The sequence below is a fragment of the Dromiciops gliroides genome, chromosome 6, assembly GCF_019393635.1.
Source record: "Dromiciops gliroides isolate mDroGli1 chromosome 6, mDroGli1.pri, whole genome shotgun sequence".
NCBI lineage: Eukaryota > Metazoa > Chordata > Mammalia > Microbiotheria > Microbiotheriidae > Dromiciops > Dromiciops gliroides.
In genome coordinates this window covers 227,346,690-227,367,553 of record NC_057866.1, presented here as the reverse complement: position 1 = coordinate 227,367,553, position 20,864 = coordinate 227,346,690, and the positions used below count along the sequence as shown (strand labels likewise).

Here is a 20,864-nt window from a genome sequence, read left to right as displayed (position 1 = left end):
GGCTAGAGCGCTGATCATAGAGTGAGGAAGACTCCTCTCTCCTAAATTCAAAAGAGTCCTCAGACACTCCCTGAGTGAGTCACTTACTCTAATTTGCTCAGTTTCCTCATCTATAAAATGAACTGGAGAAGGAAGGGCAAAATACTCCCAGTCTCTTTGGCCAAACAAACAAACAAACAAACAAACAACCCCACGACAGGACCTGAAACAACCCTGCATAACCAATGACACCACCTCAGAAGTCAGCAAATGAGTAGATTACACCTATGCTGATGTCCTCAGTTTTCTACTCTTGTTCCACTCAGTAGGGATCACTAAGGTAGTATCTTCAGGAAACCATGACTTTGAGAGCAGAAGAGTGAACACAAATTCCAGAATACATTATGTCTATGCTAGCCGCACTCAAATGAATTACAGCTGAGAGTTTAATAAATAAACTATCTACGTTAATAACCAACTATCTACTAACTTGTAGAGGTATGTGTGTGTGTTGGGGGGAAGGGGAGGAAACAATTGGGAGAGTTTACATATCATGTCTATTGCAACCATAGCTAGATGCACAGTCTGATAAGTCTGATAATGGCCTTCTGGCCATTGCTAGTTATAATGCATTTGGTGACTGAGCAGCCATTCATTCACATAGTAAGGCTGAGATAAGGCTAAATATTAGTTCAGGCCTCAGTGAAGAGAATCAATGAATGACATCCCATCATTTTATGTTGGCTGAAATGAAGCCAAAAAGTGTTGTGACCTGCTCAAAGTCAAATTATCAACATAACTAAAGCTATATTCCCATCTAAAAGCACCATATATTTTATGTTAGCTATAGACACACACATAAGTGGAAATTCAAAAGTCCCTTTTACACAATGTGAGAAATGATGAACTAGATGGATACAATTTCTCAGTAAAACTTTCACCTATTGTGAAATAACCAAACAAATCATCAAAATTACATCCAGGTGTTTTCAACATTTTATAATAAGCATGAGAAATATGAAAAACATTTTATTTATATGCAGGACTCAGATAATAGTTACGTGCATTGAGACTTTGGCATCATCCTTCAGTCCTTGATAAAAATCTTTAGTGAAGAGGAAAACTGAGGCCACAAAGTCCAAGCATCATCATTTATTAGCAATGCTAGTAATTGCCAAATGAGATCCCAAGTCCCTCAGTGACCCATTTTAAAGCAAACTTTTTATATAATTGATTACATAAGGTTCCAGTGATACCTAAACTAGGATTGTGATTGGGCTAAGCCATTAGAGGTAGAGTAAGGTGTAGGGTAGGCTTATGATTGGCATGATCATGTGACTTGCAAAAAGGGGTTTCCAAAATCAGTGCAACAGGGAAAAACACAGAGTTAGTCAACATCTTCTGGAACGTCCTAAGTTAGGGAACCCTCTATGCCATTGTGGTCAAGTGGTAAGCTTGTGACCCAAACAGAACATCTTATGACCATATTGACTCAATGAATCCAGGCTCCAGCCCTGAGAAATGAGGAATTATTCTTATTAAGAAGTCAAACCCATATTACATATAACTAACATATACATATCTCTATCTATCATCTATCTATCCACCTACCTACCTAATCTATCTAGAGAGAGAAGGAAGAATAGAGATTCAAAAACAGAGACTTAGCAGATAGGAGGATGCAGAGCAAATGCAAAACAGATGAAGCATGACTTTGATAGGTAGGAGTAAAATCAAGAAAGTTAGAGTTTTCATAGAGCCAAAGAAGAAAGACTATCAAGGACTTTACCATGGAATGACATAGGAGGTCAGGGAAGTAAGTAGTGAAAAAAGGTTCATAGCTTTGGCTGGAAGGGCACCATTTGCCAATGACTGTGATGGAACCATTTCAGTACTATGGTTACAGATATAAAGATAAAAGAGAGAGGTAAGGAGAGCATGGGTGATTACGCAGGAAATGCAGTGAATGGAGCCCATATTTTCAAAGTTTTTGGCAGAGGAAGCAGTTGATGTATAAAGATATGTAAAGGTGAAAGGGAAGGGGGCTCTGATGAGGAATTAAATGATAATTATGGGAGCAAGGTCTGAGGGATGGAATCAAATGATTTGCTTTAGTAAGTGGGAAAGGATTCTTTCCCTCTAAGAGTGACTATAGAAATAAATATTACAATGCTAAGAGTTTGAATCAAAACCATGTTTTCTCTTCTCTGTAAAGGGAGATATTCACCTACCTGCAAGGCCTCATGAATATTGCCATTGTAGTCTATGATTTCTGTTGCTCCTGGATCTCCCTTTTGCCCAGGAGGACCCTAGGAATACATCAAGAAGAATTTGTTCAACAACACTCCTTCAGAACTGCTTCCCCACTATTTCTGAGATGCTCTCCCTCCCAACCAGCCCCCAACATATATTTGTGTTTGTCCTTTCAAGACAAAACCCATCCGCCAAATTTTTGTCTTTTGATGCACAGTTAGGATTCCCCCAAAGGTAACAGAGAAGAAATTTAAGTTTCCAAAGAGTTTCTAATAGTTATTAGACTAAAAATTAAAATGAGATGTCAATGAGATTTGCACTGGATTTATCTCAACACAAGTTATTCCTTTTTCCTCATCTTCACCTTATATATACACTGCTTCTAATCTCTTGGAGTTAAGAGAACAAAGCATCTTTCTGCAGCAAATAACTTTGGAGAGACCCCACAAGTATGGGGCTCCATTTAAAAACAAACAATAATATTTAATTAAATCTGAAAAATATTTAATTTGTGATGTACAAAGTGTAAATAGGGAATAGAAAGGAGAATGTTGTTCATTAAATCTTTTTCATAGGCTCAGAGACTTAAAGCTGAAAAGGACCTTAGAAATCTTGAACCTCTTTCTTCTACAAATGAGGAGAGGCCCAGAAAGGTTAAGTAACTCAGGGTCACACAACTAGTAAATGCCTGAGGTTTTATTTGAACCCAGGTCTTCCTGATTCCAAGTCCAGTTTCTATTTCACCAGGCTGCTTCTCTTTTCACTTTCATCTGCTGTTTAGGCTGACAGCCTTTAATCCCCATTAAGCCTTTTCCCATTTCCTGATTTCATTTAAACCCAAGGTACATGGGTGTATTTTTTACTACTGCATTAATTGCCTAATGGACATTATAGACAGATGGTCAAAAGGTAACTGTCAAAGACTGAACAGAGTGAAAAATAGAGAATTTTAAGATCTTTTTCTCTTGGAGCTAGGCTTGTTCATTACCTCTTACACACTCTTTACCCTCTTCCTTTAGACCATGTGGGAGAGAGTGGGCCTGTTGGATATGCCGGTGACAAACAATAGTTACAGTGGATGCTACTGCTTACATGCTCTCTTCCTCTATGCAAACACACATACCATATATCTATGTATATATAATACACATACATACATCTACACATACATATACATATACATATACATATACATATACATATACATATACATATACACATACAACATATATATAGACACACAAACATTCCAAAATTCTACTTTGTATCTAAGCTAATGGTAACAATTCAGGGTGGCAGGCATACTCACCCTTGGTCCCAGAGCTCCAGAGTCACCTTTGTCTCCATGATCACCCTATTGCCCAGGGAAAACAAGGCAAAAAATAAATCCTCATTCTTGGAAAAGAATGGTCAGCAATTGAAACTTAGAACATTTTGATTTGTAATTGGCATTTACAATTTAGTCAGTAACAAGATAGCATCTCACACTGTAAAACAAATGAACCCACCGGGAATTACAAATCATTTAAGTATATAAATGATATATATATATATATATATATATATATAATATTATCTCCATATCATATATACATATCGCCTTTAATATTTATCTACAACACAGAAATATTTCTATAAACATTTTTAAGATTCAATGTGTCAATCAGAAACTTCTCACAGAACTTTTGCAAAATCAAGTCATTTTTTTCTTCCTTAAAGACTTCATTTATAATACTTAATTCATGCACCTGAAACTGAATGGTCCAGGCCTTCAGGATCCTTTGGTTTTTGGGTTGTTGTTTTTTTGTTTTGTTTTGTTGCGGAGCAATAAGCATTAAGTGACTTGCCCAGGGTCACACAGCTAGTAAGTGTCAAGTGTCTAAGGCTGGATTTGAACTCAGGTCCTCCTGAATCTAGGGCAGGTTCTTTATCCACTGTTCCACCTAGCTGCCCCCCTGAATTTCCTTTTTTTTTTCCTCCAGGATCCTTTGTAACATCATGATGCAAGGACCACAGTGATCATACTAACTGAGTTTTAGAGAGCTACTACCTCCTGCCTTCTGTTTTCCCCCATCACTTGCAGTTTTGTGAGTAAACAACCCTGATGAATGGCAAGTTCCAAAGAATATCTAGTAGGTTCTCCATGGAATTTTATTTAGTGTATTTTTTACAAAAGGTAGTGGTTGTTTTGTAGGGAAAACATATCATCTCACAAAATATTCATTGAAGGAACTGGCACTCAGTCTTACTAAAATTTAAGGTATAGGGTCTTTACAAGACATGTGATATGCATGATTCCATGATTCCACTGGGGAGAAAAATCCCTAGCTTTTTTCTTTGTTTGATGAATTTGATTTGATTCGATAAAAATGAATATTTAAGCTCACTTAAAGAAAACAGCCTGGAGAGAACCTACAAACTAGAAGGAAAAGCATAAACCACTTTGAAAAAGTGAATAAAATGAAACAAAGCCCAATGTTGTGTTAAGATGACATCATGGGAAGGTATTAATAGCAATGGCAGTTTGAAAGTTAATGTGAAAACAAGGCTCTTTGTAAAAATTAAACTCTCCAAACTCTATGCATCCTCGCTTGGGAGAGGAGAGAGGAACATTGATAGAAGCACTGAGGTGTTGTTACTGACCTTTGACCCTTTGGGACCTCTAGCTCCTGATTCCACCTTGTTCTCCCCATGTTATATGGAGCACAGGATGGTGGAAAAGAGAAAATAGCAGGTGAAGTTAAGAACAGAGAAAGGAAATTAGCTGTGATTTGAAGTAATGCAGGATGGTGAACAACCTTTTATGTTAGTTGCCCCAACATTAGGGATTCCAACAATACATATCCAGTTGGGTATATAACCACAAACCATAATGGCTCTGGGGCCTCATCTCTTCCCACCAACCCAGGAATTCCATGATGATTCAGAGGACTGTTTTCTCATCAAAACAAGAGGAAGATTTACATGAATAAATCTCATTAGTCTTAATAGTACCTTATAAATTTCCTTTTCTTCAAAGAGGAAATTATTTCCTCTGTCAGTAGGATGGGCAATTAAAATAAAATGTTACCACATTAGCTGCCAGGAAAGTTTAGCGGAATAAAGATCAAACAGTCAAATGAATTTTTTTTACTCTAATATACACCATCATGCAATACAAATAAGCAGAAAGTTTTACCAGAAAGTTTTAAACATATTCAGGAGGAAGATTTAGCTATAGCATCTCCTTCCTCTTCTTGTCCCCATCCCACTGGACTTGGTTAATCAAGATAAGAGAATTGGATCAAGTTGGAAAAGTGAAATTATAGAATCAATTCCATTTGGGAAAGACCCAGTACGTGTGCATTTTCAGAAAACTCTTTAGGAATTTGTATCATTCCCTTCAACACCCTAGTTGCGCTTTACTTTGGTGTCCTAGTCTGAAGTGGGTGGTACATGTTTATAGCTCAATGAACATTTCACAAGTGCAAGGACAACTGACCTTCAGTCCAGGAACTCCAGGTTCGCCTCGCTCACCTCTCCCAGGAGACCCAGCTTCTCCCCGTTCCCCCTATCACAGGTCATATACAAGTGACAAAATGCCAATATTTATCATTACAGACCTATAGGTTTGGGGCAGGGAAGTAGAGCCCAAGAAATGGACCTGATTGGTAAAAACAAAGATGCCAACCAACTTTTAATTCAATGCTTATCTAGAGAAAGTGGTTTTCTCCAAGACGCTAATGCCATACAGGCAAATATGGAATTTACTTTAATTTTACGATCTCAACCTTTTTGTTTTCAAATGCTGGTCAGTAACAATGGGATACTATGCTAAGACAGGGGCAAACTAGGGTAGTCAGCTCATGTGACTGATGGGGCAAAAAATCCCCAGCAGCTAAGTGATGAAGGATATGAATATGAATCCAAAACAATCCATACACTATTTGAAATAAACAGCTAGACTTATATAGAACTTTAAGTCTTACAAAGCTTTTGTATAAGTTATATATAATTTTGTAAAATCTTGTAAAAATCCCATAAAGTAAGTGCTATAGCCATTTTACAGGGGAAGAATCTGAGACACAGACAGAATAAGGGATGTGTCCTGGGTCACACAGCTTGTGTGGCAGTGAGGCAGGATTTCTGAATTCTAGATTTGAACTCAGGTCTTCCTGACTGCAGGTCCAATGCTACATACATGGCACTATCTTGTAGCCTCTCATAGAGTAAAGGGGTTGGAAGCCTCAAAGGCTTCTTCAGGCTCTCTAGATTTTTTGATACTGATTTGGGTTCAGTTCCTTGCTCTACCACTTGCTACAATATGATTGGGAAAGTCACTTCTGCCTCCCTGGGCTTCAGGTTCCTCAACTGTAAAATGAAGAGGTTGGATTACGTGGTCCCTGAGGTCCCTTAGAACTCTATAGCTATGCTCCTTTGATCCTGTCTAACGTCATCCAGGAGAAGGGTGATGGGGACTAAGAATTCTAGTACTTGCTAAAATCTACCCAGGTTAAAATAGGAGTTACATGTACTTGAACACCCGTTGCATGAAAAGGAAAGGAGAATGCATGAGGGAAATGGGAATGCACGAGAATATCCCCAATCTGTGGACACTGGCTATGTTCCAGCTGTCATGTAAAATGAAGCGAATTGGTTGCCTCTGACAGGCCACACATTACTTCCACTGATAAGGAAAGAGGACAAGGTCCTCCATCTGCAGACTGATATATTCAGGGTTTTTCTTCCAGGGATACTCCAGACCAGACTCTCAGAAACCATTTCTCATTTATTTCCAGTGAATTCAAAACATGGAAGAAGGGGTTGCAGTTGCTTAAAAATAAAGGAATGCTATTTGATCTAATGTTACTTTCTTTGATTTATCTAGGACATGTATCTGTCTCAAGTAAAACTAAAATTTCAGATACATATCTTTTAAGTTCACGTGGGTATTTTTGTTTCCTTCTGAGAAGATAAAAAGGGAGCTTCATCCTGACTTGATAAAGAGCAAAATAATTCTTCATATGGCGGGCATAGAGGTTTGTTTTTTTTGGGGGTGGGGCAATGAGGGTTAAGTGACTAGCCCAGGGTCACACAGCTAGTTAAGTGTCAAGTGTCTGAAGTTGGATTTGAACTCAGGTCCTCCTGAATCCAGGGCCGGTGCTTTATCCACTGCACCACCTAGCTGCCCCCCATAGAGGTTTTTATAAAAGCTTTTACATATTCTCTAGAACCATCTGGTGGGACAAGCCATTAAAGATTTTATATTAGAGAACCTTTCTACTCTTCAAAGTGCCTCTTTCTGGTACCAGGTACTTGTGGAATCTATGAAAGGATGATTTTTCTTCTCTGACTCCAAAGGAATCATAAGGATGAAGGTGAGTTAGAAATCTCTGTTAAAATTAGCAGGCTCCCTGGTGACCCTGGGCAAGTCACTTAACCCTCATTGCCCCGCAAAAAAAAAAAAGTCCACTTCTTCCACCTAGACATTAGGCTACAGAGCTTATATAATGGAGGAGGGGGTAAGGCACACTGTCTCTTTTATTCTATTCCCCCATGAATTGTGTTGCTTGCCTCCTTCTGGAACTTTCTCCGTCCCCTTCATAGAAGCCAAGGAAATGAGAGTCTACTTACCTATGTCCCAGGTAAACCTGGCAACCCCTAGGTTCAACCTGTGGACAATGAAGCCTGGCTCTCCCTTTAAAAAGATGGTACATCAGAGTATTAATTTATTTTCCAGTAAGTAATTAAAACAGCATTGGTTTTCTCCTAATGCAAAATTCTTTCCCACACCCCCTCCTTCCCATCACTCATTTAATTCCACAGATCTAGCACTGCAAGACAAACTTAATCAAAGTGTCTTCATCAGCACAACTATTAGGAGCAAATCTTCATACAATTTAGATGAAAAAAAAGACAGCCTGCAAAATCTCTAACTCTCCTTTTCCATTTGTTGTGTGGTGCCCTACTGTTACTTGTTCAGCAAGGATTTAGATCTCTTACATTTGCACTAAAGATTGGATGAAAAGTGTATTTTTTTCTTTTAGTACCTTTCTAATATGTTTGAATGTATGCCTGTATACACTAGACAACAGACATGGTTGTCTCAAAGGTTCCATTTCCTATTCTATTTTCCCTCAGTGATTTACTATTTTATTTTTCACCAATTATGTAAGTGGTTATTTTACATGTTTTTATTCAAATGTTTGAGTTCGGATTCTCTCAGTCCCTCCCTCTGCATTCCCTCTCCCCACGCTGGGAAGGCAAGCAATTTCATGTAGGCTATACCTGTGCAGTCATGCACAAACATACTCCCATATTAGTCATGTTATAAAACCTGACAAAAAAAAACCCACGAAATAAAGAAAAAGTATCTTTGATCTGCATTCAGACTCTATCTGGAGATGGTCATTCCATATTTCTGACACCCTTGGAACTGTTTTAATTAAAAAAAAAGAGGGGAATCAATGCTTTAGAGTGACTTGAATAATGCTACTTATTTATTCTCTCTTTGTACCTTTACATTTGAACAGGTGAATCAGAAGTCCTGGGTCATGTTTAACAAAATTGTGTTCTGAACTTCTAGTATTTCATAAATGTCAACCAAAAGAGATCAATTTAGGCAAAACAAATGTTAACATAAATTAAATTATCTCAATGTTGTGGAAAATACCCTCTTACTGATGAATAAACATGCTCCTGCCCCATAACAGCAAATAAATAAGCTATTCCTCAAAACTTTCTGACTCAGTGTCTATTTTAAATGAGTATCTAGCACTAAAAAAATGCAAGTTTTTTTTTTTTCAAAAAAGGTTGACAAGTTATCAGTAAGTCAGACCTCACATATCTCTAAAGAAAAATAAGTTCTCTGGTTGGTTAGCATACCAGTAAGAGTGCAAAGCAAACAGGAGGACCAGGAAGGGCATAACAATGAAAGAGATAGGAATAAATGATGCACAAACACACATTTCTTACTCTGGTTAGTGGTCATGTTACTAGAAAGAGAAAGCATTCCATCTTGGGATGCAAAACTTCAGAGCTTGTGTTATTGCTGACTCTAAACAGTATAGGGTCTAAAATTGTAATTACAACAACTGATAGAGATATCTTCTGAGTTCATGGTAAAATAAAATGCTTGGCAATACCAGTATTTCAAACAACATCAATACATTGCTTAACCCTACAGTTTTCCATAAGAATGTTCATTGTCATCATGAAACCTTTATAACAAGTTTAAATTTTTTCACCAATCTAAAAAAAATGTACTAACAGCTTCTCATAAATGTTTACTTCAACTCAACCTAATCAAAGAAGAAAAAAAGAATGTTTAACTTTCATAAAAATCAGTATTTTTCCCTCTCAGAGATCCCAAATAGCTTCACAGACAGTAGCCTCATGATTTCTTGGTGTGATGGATAGACAAGAATTGTTACACTAGGTGTACAGATAAGGAAATGGAATTTAATAGTCATTTGCCTGAGGACAGTCCTGATAAAACTAGAAATTAGACCTTCTTCTGATTCCCATCCCAGGGTTTGATCCAAAGACTACAGAGCTATCCTTGAGTACATGAATCACTCCTTTTAATCTCATAAAGTTCTTGGTAGCTACTGGTTCCTACTATGTCCCCTCAAAGCTAGGGACATGAAGTTGCAAAACTCACATTGTTTTAGCTTCCTGCTGTTGCCATCTCTGCTGCATTCTCCTAGATGCTTGGGTCTGGGGCTGTGAGCATTAAGTTGGACCTTCCACAGAAGCCGATGTGACTCTTTGGGCTTATTTCCTAGCACCATATTTTGAAGTCAACACAATGCATAACAGCAGCAATCTACTGAGGTTATAGGATTAGAGATTCAGAGCTGGAAGAGAGCTCAGAAGCCATATTGTTTAAACTCCTAAACAATTTAAATTTAAATTTAAACACATTTAAGAGATGAGGAAACGGATACCTACAGGTGGTAAAGAACCTTAGGATTCTCCTCCCCAGAGTAAGGAACCTCATGTGACCCTCAAAGTTGGGGACACATATTATGATTACTTATTGGATACAGGAGCCTCTAAATCAGTCTTAATGACTAAATCAGGCCCGATCATCAAAAATATTTTACATTTGAATGGTGACCACGAAGGGATTTACAGCCCAATTATAATTTCTCTAAGCTTATCATTTTTCATATAATCATAATTTTCATAAATCCAATTATTATAATTTTCCAGGTTAGATATAGTTTGGGTTTTTTGTTTGTTTGTTTGTTTGTTTTTAGTGAGGCAATTGGGGTTAAGTGACTTGCCCAGGGTCACACAGCTAGTTAAGTGTCTGAGGCCGGATTTGAACTCAGGTACTCCTGACTCCAGGGCCGGTGCTCTATCCTAGATATAGTTATTAACAATTAATTTTTTGTACACTACACCCTCTTCAGTGGCAGACGATGGTCTTGCTTTGGTTTTGTATTATTGTGCCCAGGACCCAGAGAGCAAAGTCAATTGGGATTCCATCCAGATTGTTATGCATGGTTAGGGCCATCATGCTTTGGATGGGTGAGAGAAGACAAATCTTAACTGAGTAGCTGGAGGTCACAAGGGGATAGAGGCCAAAAGAATAGGAAAGTTTAATTTTTTCCTTAATGACACAGAAAGTTGGATATAGAACAATGTTACCTGTGAATGCACTTTACTGTGAAGTCACTGAATGACTGAGATTCAATTTTTGGCCTTGGAACTTCAGTAAAACAATTTCTAAGTGCTAAATTTGTTGGGGTTTTGTTGTTGCTACTGTTGTTGAGTCATTTCAGTCATGTCTGATTCTTTGTAATCCCACTTGGGGTTTTCTTGGAAAAAATACTGGAGTGGTTTGCCATTGACTTCTCTAGCTCATTTTACAAATAAGGAAACTCAGGCAAACAGGGTTAAGTTATTTGCTCAGGGTCACACAACCAGTAAGTGACTAAGGCCAGGAACTGTCCATATTAATTACTAATGCATATCTTATTAATTAATAGTTTTATTATATTATTTATAAATTAATTAACATGTTGATTAATATAAATATATCTATTCATCATGAAGGAACCGAATTTTAAAATATGAACAGTAAAAATTTGAATAGGAAGGTTATAACTACTGCTTTATAGAGTATCACAGAATAATGTTATTGCTTTTTAAAAATAAAGTTAAACCATGGTTTTGGTTTTTTTTTGGGGGGGGGGGTGAGGCAATTGGGGTTAAGTGACTTGCCTAGGGTCACATAGCTAGTAAGTGATAAGTGTCTGAGGCCGGATTTGAACTCAGGTCCTCCTGAATCCAGGGCTAGTGCTCTATCCACTCCGCCACCTAGCTGCCTTAAACCATGTTTTGATAGACACAAAAACAGTGGTCCTTGAAATGGGTTCTAAATATAGGTTAATACCTAGGATCCCTCAATGTACCATCAATCTACCAATGTAGAAGTGTTGAAATACCAATGAATTTCAAGGACAAAAACCAAAAGGTGAACATCTCCAGGTGGCCAAAGCTATTGATATTTGGATAGAACCTAAGCAATACAAAAGTATGCTTTTAAATGACCTTCTGAGTGGCAAAAAATTGAATCTAAGGACATCTGAACCTGAAACCTCAAAGAATGAGGAGTCAGATATAGTAGGCTGTCTTGGGGATAAAAGAGGTCAAGTCAAATAGTGGTATTTTATAAGATAGAGAGATAGATATACACATATAACATTTTTTGGGGGGCGGGGCAATGAGGGTTAAGTGACTTGCCCAGGGTCATACAGCTAGTAAGTGTCAAGTTTCTGAGGCCGGATTTGAACTCAGGTCCTCCTGAATCCAGGGCCAGTGCTTTATCCACTGCGCCACCTAGCTGCCCCACATACATTTTATATATAAGTGTATATATCCTTCATAATTATTTTGCTAAAAATGTAACTCAGTAGAACTAAAATGACTAATCTAGAAAGATCACTCACTGGGAATCCTTTTCTCTAGATACAGGTTGGGGTACTAACTAGCTCTGTAAACCTGGGCAAGTGACTTGATCTCCCTAAGTCTTGGCTTCCTTCTCTTTAGGTTGAGGGGGTAGACGATTTCTTAAGTCTATTCCAGTTTGAAGGTTCCATATTTCAAGATTCTAAAGCAGTGCTTTAGTGAATACCACTATTTTTAAACGTCCCAAAGGCTAGGGCCGATCTGCCATCTCTGTAATTCTAAGATTTAGGTTCTTTTCTGAAAAGAGATCTATAATGGTTATGGCTTGACTGCTAGATGTAGGTGCATAATCTCATGGAAGAAAACAATGCCTTAAAAATTAGAATTGGACAGTTGGAAGATAAGGAATCCATAAGACACCAGGAATCAGTCAAGCAGAATCAAAAGAATGGAAAAACAGAAGAAAATGTGAAATACCTCATTGGAAAGACAACTGATCTGAAAAATAGATCGAGGAGAGACAATCTGAGAATCATTGGACTGCCTGAAAGCCATGACCAGAAAAAGAATCTAAACACCATATTCCAGGAAATTATTAAGGAGAACTGCCCTGATATCATAGAATCAGAGCATAAAATCATCATTGAAAGAATCCACCAATCACCTCCTGAAAGAGACCCCAAAAGGAAAACCCCAAGGAATATTGTAGCCAAATTCCAGAATTATCAGGTGAAAGAGAAAATACTCCAAGCAACCAGAAAGAAGCAATTTAAATATCATGGAGCCACAGTCAGGATTGCTCAGGACCTGGCAGCTTGAACATTAAAGGAACACAAGGCTTGGAATATGATATTCTGGAAGGCAAAGGAGCTTGGATTGCAGCCAAGAATCTATTACCCAGCAAAAATGTGCATTCTCTTTCAGGGGAAAAGATGGACATTCAATGACTTGGGGACTTTCAATATTTCCTGATGAAAAGACCAGAATTGAATAGAAAATTCAATCTTAACATACAAGATTCAAGAGAAGTTTAAAAAGGTAAACAGAGGGAAAAAAGTTACTCAATTAGGTTAAACTGTTTACATCCCTACACAGGAAGATAATACTCATAACTCTTAAGAATTGTAAATGTATTTGGGCAGAGAGAAGGACTTTACACAGAGGGTATAAATATAAATTGTCTTTGATGTGATGATACAAAGAAAATTAAGGGGTTAAAAAGGGAGTCTATGGGGAGGAGAGGAAAGGGGAGGTGGAATGGGATGAATTATATCATATGAAGAGGTGAAAAAAAAACCTATTACAATAGAGGGAAAGAAAGGAGGGGTGAACATTGTTTCAACCCTACTCTCATTAGATTTGATTCAAAGAGGGAATAACATATACGTTCATTGGGATAAAGAAACTTAGCTCATTCTTTAGGAAAGTAAAAGGGGAAGGGAAAGGGGGGACTGATAGAAGGGAGGACAAAAGCAAGGGAGAAAAGGGTAAAGAAAAGGGAGGGGGGTGATAAAAGGGAGGGCAGATTGGGGGAGGCAGGGGTAAGAAGCAAAACGTCAGTGAGGAGGAATAGGGTGAAAGAAGGGGGAAAAAGTACAAAGGGGGTAAATAGAATGGAGGGGAATAGACAGTTGGTAAAAATAACTGTGAATGTGAATGGGATGAACTCTGCTATAAAATGGAAGTGAATTGCAGAGTGGATTAAAAACCAGAATCTTACAATATGCTGTTTACAAGAAACACATTTGAAGCAGAGAGATACACACAGAGTAAAGGTAAAAGGCTGGAGCAGAATATATTATGCTTCAGCTAAAGTAAAAAAAAGCAGGGGTAGCAATCCTTATCTCAGACAAAGTGCAGGCAAAAATAGATCTCATTAAAAGAGATAAGGAAGGAAACTACATCTTGCTAAAAGGTACTAGAGATAATGAAGTAATATCAATATTAAATATGTATGTGCCAAGTGGTATAGCATCCAAATTCTTAGAGGAGAAGTTAAATGAGTTACAAGAGGAATTAGACAGTAATACTATACTAGTGGAGGATCTGAATCTCCCCCTCTCAGAATTAAATAAATCTAGCCGAAAAATAAATAAGAAAGAAGCGAAAGAGGTGAATAGATTACTAGAAAAGTTAGACATGATAGATGTCTGGAGAAAATTGAATGGGGATGGAAAGGAATATACCTTTTTCTCAGCAGTACATGGCACATTTTCAAAAACTGACCATGTATTAGGGCACAAAAACATCATAGTCAAATGTAAAAGGCAGAAATAGTAAATGCATCCTTCTCAGATCATGATGCAATAAAAATTACATGTAAGAAAGAGCCATGGAAAAGTAGAATGAAAATCAATTGGAAATGAAATAATTTCATTCTAAAGAATGAATGAGTCAAACAACAAATCAAAGAAACAATCAATAACTATATCTAAGACAATGACAATAATGAGACAACATACCAAAATCTATGGGATGCAGCCAAAGCAGTGCTTAGGGGAAAATTTAAAGCTCTTAATGCTTACATGAATAAAAAAGAGAAAGAGGAGAAATGAATAAGATTGAAAGCAAGAAAACTATAGAATTAAAACTAAGAGCTAGTTTTATGAAAAAAAAAACCCAATAAAATAGATAAAATATTGGTTAATTTGATTTAAAAAAAGAAGAAAACCAAATTACCAGTATTAAAAATGAAAAGGGTCATGTTATCACCAATGAAGTGGAAATTAAATCAATAATTAGGAATTATTTTGCCCAACTGTATGCCAATAAATTTGACAATCTAAATGAAATGGATGACTATTTACAAAAATACAAACTGCCCAGGTTAACTGAAGAGGAAATAAAATCCTTAAATAAACCCATATTAGGAAAAGAAATTGAACAAGCCATTAATGAACTCCCTAAGAAAAAAAATCCCCAGGGCCAGATGGATTTACAGGTGAATTTTACCAAACATTTAAAGAACAATTAATCCCAATATTATACAAATTATTTGGGAAAATAGCTGAAGAAGGAGTTCTACCAAATTCGTTTTATGATACAAATATGGTGGTGATACCAAAACCAGGCAAAGCAAAAACAAAGAAAGAAAATTATAGACCAATTTCCCTAATGAATATTGATGCTAAAATCTTAAATAAGCTATTAGCAAGGAGATTACAGCAAGTGATCACCAGGATAATACACTATGACCAGGTGGGATTTATACCAGGAATGCAGGACTGGGTTCAACATTAGGAAAACTATTAACATAATCAACCACATCAATAAGAAAACTAACCAAAATCATATGATTATTTCAATAGATGTAGAGAAAGCTTTTTACAAAATACAGCACCCATTCCTAATAAAAACACTAGAGAGCTTACGAACAGGTGGAGCTTTCCTTAAAATAATAAATAGTATCTACCTAAAACCATCAGCAAGCATTATATGCAATGGAGATAAATTAGAGGCCTTCCCAATAAGATCAGGGGTGAAACAGGGATGTCCATTATCACCCCTATTATTTAATATTTTTTTAATTTTAAATTTTTTTAAATTTTTATTTTTTTGGTGAGGCAGTTGGGGTTAAGTGACTTGCCCAGGGTCACACAGCTAGTAAGTATTAAGTGTCTGAGGCCGGATTTGAACTCAGGTACTCCTGAATCCAGGGCCAGTGCTTTATCCACTGTGCCATCTAGCTGCCCCTATTATTTAATATTGTACTAGAAATGTTAGCCTTAGCAATCAGAGAAGAAAAAGGAATTAAAGGAATTAGAATAGGCGAGGAGGAAGTAAAACTATCACTCTTTGCAGATGATATGATGGTATACTTAAAGAATCCTAGAGAATCAACTCAAAAATTACTGGAAATAATTAACAACTTTAGCAAAGTAGCAGCATGTAAAATAAATCCACATAAATCATCAGCATTTCTATACATGACCAACAAAGTCCAGCAGCAAGAGATAGAAAGAGAAATTCCATTTAAAGTAATGGTAGATAATATAAAATACTTGGGAGTCTATTTGCCAAGACAAACCCAGGAACTCTATGAACACAATTACCAAACACTCTTCACACAAATCAAAACAGATCTAAATAATTGGAAAAATATCAATTGCTCATGGATAGGCAGAGCTAATATAGTAAAAATGACAATACTACCTAAATTAATTTACTTATTCAGTGCCATACCAATCAGACTACCTAAAAATTATTTTATAGAGCTAGAAAAAATTATAACAAAATTCATCTGGAAAAACAAAAGGTCAATAATATCAAGGGAACTTATGAAAAAAATACACAGGAAGGTGGGTTAGCGGTACCAAACCTGGAGCTTTCCAATAAAGCGGCAGTCATCAAAACTATCTGGTACTGGCTAAGAAATAGAGTGGAGGATCAATGGAATAGGCTAGGCACAGGAAACACAGTAGTAAATGACGCTAGTAATGTAGTGTTTGATAAACCCAAAGACTCCAGCTACTGGGATAGGAACTCAGTATTTGATAAAAACTGCTGGGAAAACTGGAAGATAGTATGGCAGAAATTAGGCATAGACCAACATCTTACACCTTATACTAAAATAAGGTCAAAATGGATACATGATTTAAACATAAGAGGTGATATAGGAAAATTAGGAGAGAAAGGAATAGTCTACCTTTCAGATCGTTGGAAAGGAAAACAGTTTATGACCAAACAAGAGATAGAGAATATTATAAAATGCAAAATGGATGATTTTGATTACATTAAATTAAAAAGTTTTTGTACAAAAAGAAGCAATGGGAGCAGCTAGATGGGGCAGTGGATAGAGCACTGGCCTTGGAGTCAGGAGTACCTGAGTTCAAATCCGGCCTCAGACACTTAATACTTACTAGCTGTGTGACCCTGGGCAAGTCACTTAACCCCAACTGCCTCACTAAAAAAAAAACAAAAAAGAAGCAATGCATCCAAAATTAGAAGGGAGGCAGAAAGCTGGGAAACAATTTTTATGGCCAGTACTTCTGATAAAGGCTTCATTTCTAAAATATATAGGGAACTACATCAAATTTATAAGAATCCAAGTCATTCCCCAATTGAGAAATGGTCAAAGAATATGAACAGGCAGTTTTCTGATGAAGAAACCAAAGCTATCTATTCCCATATGAAAAAATGCTCTAAATCACTAATGATTAGAGAGATACAAATTAAAACAATTCTGAGGTACCACCTGACACCTATCAGATTGGCTAAAATGACAAAAAAGGAAAATAAAAAATGTTGGAGAAGCTGTGGGAAAATTGGAACACTAATGCATTGTTGGTGGAGCTGTGAACTGATCCAATCATTCTGGAGAGCAATTTGGAATTATGCCCAAAGGGCTATAAAGCTGTGCATACCCTTTGACCCAGCAATACCACTTTTGGTTCTTTTTCCCAAAGAGATCATGGAAAGGGGAGAAGGACCTACATGTACAAAGATATTTATAGCTGCTCTTTATGTTGTGGCAAGGAATTGGAAGTTGAGGGGATGCCCATCAATTGGGGAATGGCTGGACAAGTTGTGGTATATGAATGTAATGGAATACTATTGTGCTGTAAGAAACGATGAACAGGAGGAGTTCAGAGAAACCTGGAGGGTCTTGCATGGACTGATGATGAGTGAGATGAGCAGAACCAGAAGAACATTGTACACAGTATCATCAACATTGTGTGTTGACCTACTGTGATGGACTATATTCTTCTCACCAATGCAATGGTACAGAAGGGTTCCAGGGAACTCATGATGGAGGAGGATCTCCAAATCCAGGAAAAAAAAGAACTTTGGAGTATAGATGCTGAATGAACTATACTATTTCTTTTGGTTTTGGTGCTGTTGTTTTTCTATTTTGAGGTTTTTCCTCATTGCTCTGATTTTTCTCTTATAACATGACTAATGCAGAAATATGTTTGATGTTATTATATACATATATACATATATATATGTGTGTGTGTGTATATATATAAAAAACCTATATCAGATGACCTGCTGTCCAGGGGAGGGGGGAGGGAGGGCAGGAAGGGAGAAAAATCTGAAATTGGAAAGCTTGTATAAACAAAAGTTGAGAACTATCTTTACATGTAACGGAAAAAATTTTTAAAAAGATAATTGCTAATTAAACAATAACTCCAAGAATCCTCCAGGTGTTTGAATTCCTGCCAATGCTCAAATGAAAGAAGCAAAAACCTTCACCAGCCAACCAGGAATCCTAAATCCTTCTTAGCTATTTAAAAGTCTCACCTCCAGGCACAGGTTACATTCCCTTCTTCCAAAGTGGGAAGAACCACCCCCTTATTACTTTCTGAACTTCCCTTTTAAGTCTTAGCAGTGTGGTCAAAGCAAGTGTCAATGGAGTGAAAGAGAGGAGAGCTGTTATTCCACTGTTCTGAGCTCTGTCACTGATTCAGGGCATGATCGTGTGAAGGCTGCGCACCCAAGGGATGCAAGGAGAACTGCTCACTGACAAGGTGAACAAGAGCTCTTTATAGGCAAAAGGAATGCTATGGAAGCTTGTGGAAGCCCAGCTTCCAACAGCACAGCTTAGCTACAGTATGTTGTTCTGTTGGTGGGCTACCAGGCAGTCCAGGAGATAAAGAGGGAGAATTGTAAACAGTGACAGGTTCTGGGAAGAAGAGGACTCTTCACATGAACACCTTATGAGAAGTCCTAGGCATCAAATACAGGTCTTTGCGATCCCTCTCAGGCACATGGATAGCAACTCCATCTTTAAATATCAAGGAGAGTTAGATCTGTATCTATATATATATATACTATATCTATACACACATATACATATATGTACACATACACTCCCCTCTCCCTTTCTTACCTTCCCCAGTCCTCCCTAGTCCTGCACCTTTTCTCCAACTTATCCTCTTATAGCTTCTCTACATCTAACTGTTTGAATGTTGTATTCTCCAAGAAACTTGAGAGCAGGGACTTTTCTTTTGGTGAGGCAATTGGGTGACTTGCCCAGGGTCACACAACTGGTAAGTGTCAAGTGTTTGAGGCCATATTTGAACTTAGGTCCTACTGACTCCAGAGAGCAGGGACTTTTTTGCTTTTCTTTTTATTTCCAAAGCTCAGTGCCTGGCACATAGTAGGTGCTTAACAAATACAAGCTATCTATTATGACTGAGTCTCCCAATCTCACCCAACCTATACATGAGTGCAGGAACCACTCATGTAACCAATCCTACCATGATCAGAATAGGAGCTTTGACCTACTTCATTTTCAACCAGGGCTGATTCTCCCACTCCCCCACTTCAGGGAACCCCATGGCTTCCTGCCTCTCAAGGGCTCACCATACTGATGGGGCATACTTTGCCTAACCCACAGGAACCCTACCTCAACAGATTTATCAACCCCTTGGTATGTGTTGGGATGTGCTACTATACCTGGTTATATAGTTATTTTTTAAAAAATAATTACTACCTCTTCAAAGAATCACTTTGTGTCATCCAAAAATATTCTGGAGTTTCCAAAACCATTGGATTAAAAGCTGTACCTTTAGTAGATACTAGATTATAGCATGATCATTTCAAAAAATAGTTCTTTTCTTGCTAAGATGTAGATCTTAGCACAGACTTAAATTTTCTTATCTTTTATGACCTTAAGTGGGCACTACCCAAATGGAAGGGTCAGGAAGGCAAACTTCAAGAGGAAATAGCTCAGTAGAGAAGCCAAAGACTATGCTCCCAGCTCAACTGGAGCAAAGGATCCCTAAGGAGTCTCTTGACCCCCTTGGCAACTACTGTCTATACCCAAAGAGCATCTTGAGAAGTCATTTGCAGTCTAAAAGCTTTTTAGCTGAAGAATATGGGTCAAAGAGAGGATTAGAGAGCTGGGAACTGATACAGGGAATGTGTCCTTCCTATTGCCTTTAAGAAACTAAGGATGACTTGCTAGAGGCTTGATGAAGTTCTGGGAATCTATAATAAGGTACTAATACATAGCCAAAAACAGCAAAAGATTTAATTGCAACTGACCTTGAAGTATTCTCCCAGCTGAGCTTGAAGCGACAGTGTAATTCTTTCAGTTTGACTTTGCTAGATTTACTTGCTGAAGGTATCTCCCTTGTAGGGAAAGGATCTAGAAAAGTTTATCTAGCCAAGATTATCTTGCACCTTTTTAAAAATATGTTTCTGTTCTTAACCTGGGATCTGTAAATTCTTTTGTTCAATAATATTTTGATAACTATTTCAATGTAATTGGTTTCCTTTATACTCTTATAAATTTTATTCATACATTGAAAAGCATTATTTTGAGAAAGGGTCCAGGAGATTCGCTAGACTGCCAAAGGGTCAAGAACCCTGTATGATCATTAGTGGAAAAGTAATAGAAACAAATGCCTCTGGTTAATGGAAGCAGCTACCAAGTGCTTTGTGGATTCATAAGACCAATTTCACTCAGAAGCAGTTTGCCAGGTGTTCTCATCAAAAACTTTTAAAACTGACCACCTGCAAACGTGAATTGGAAATGTCCTCAATGAGCAGATCTCACACTCAGAGAAATCTCTGACTCTGCATTTATGACCATTGGTTTTATTTTATGAGCCATTCAAAGTGAAGGGCCTCCAATATATGACTTTTTTTAACCTGTCTAAAGGAACCTCTGACATAGCAGCTAATAATCTGAGGTTGTGTTTTCCGAGAACTTTACTGCTTTCAAGCAGATCCAATTTTCATTTTCCAAAAACAATAGCACAGCAAGATTGGAGGGTGAAGGG

General features: G+C 37.4%; 1 protein-coding gene across 1 annotated transcript in view; it reads right to left on the bottom strand.

Annotated features, from left to right (window-relative positions):
• The window catches only part of COL25A1 (collagen type XXV alpha 1 chain), a 604,312-nt gene that overhangs the window by 58,377 nt on the left and 525,071 nt on the right, over positions 1–20,864 (bottom strand). The window contains 7 exon segments of the mRNA XM_043971186.1: positions 2,211–2,288; positions 3,542–3,586; positions 4,876–4,917; positions 5,714–5,782; positions 7,846–7,872; positions 7,875–7,891; positions 7,894–7,909. Coding sequence (XP_043827121.1) covers positions 2,211–2,288; positions 3,542–3,586; positions 4,876–4,917; positions 5,714–5,782; positions 7,846–7,872; positions 7,875–7,891; positions 7,894–7,909 — 294 coding nt within the window.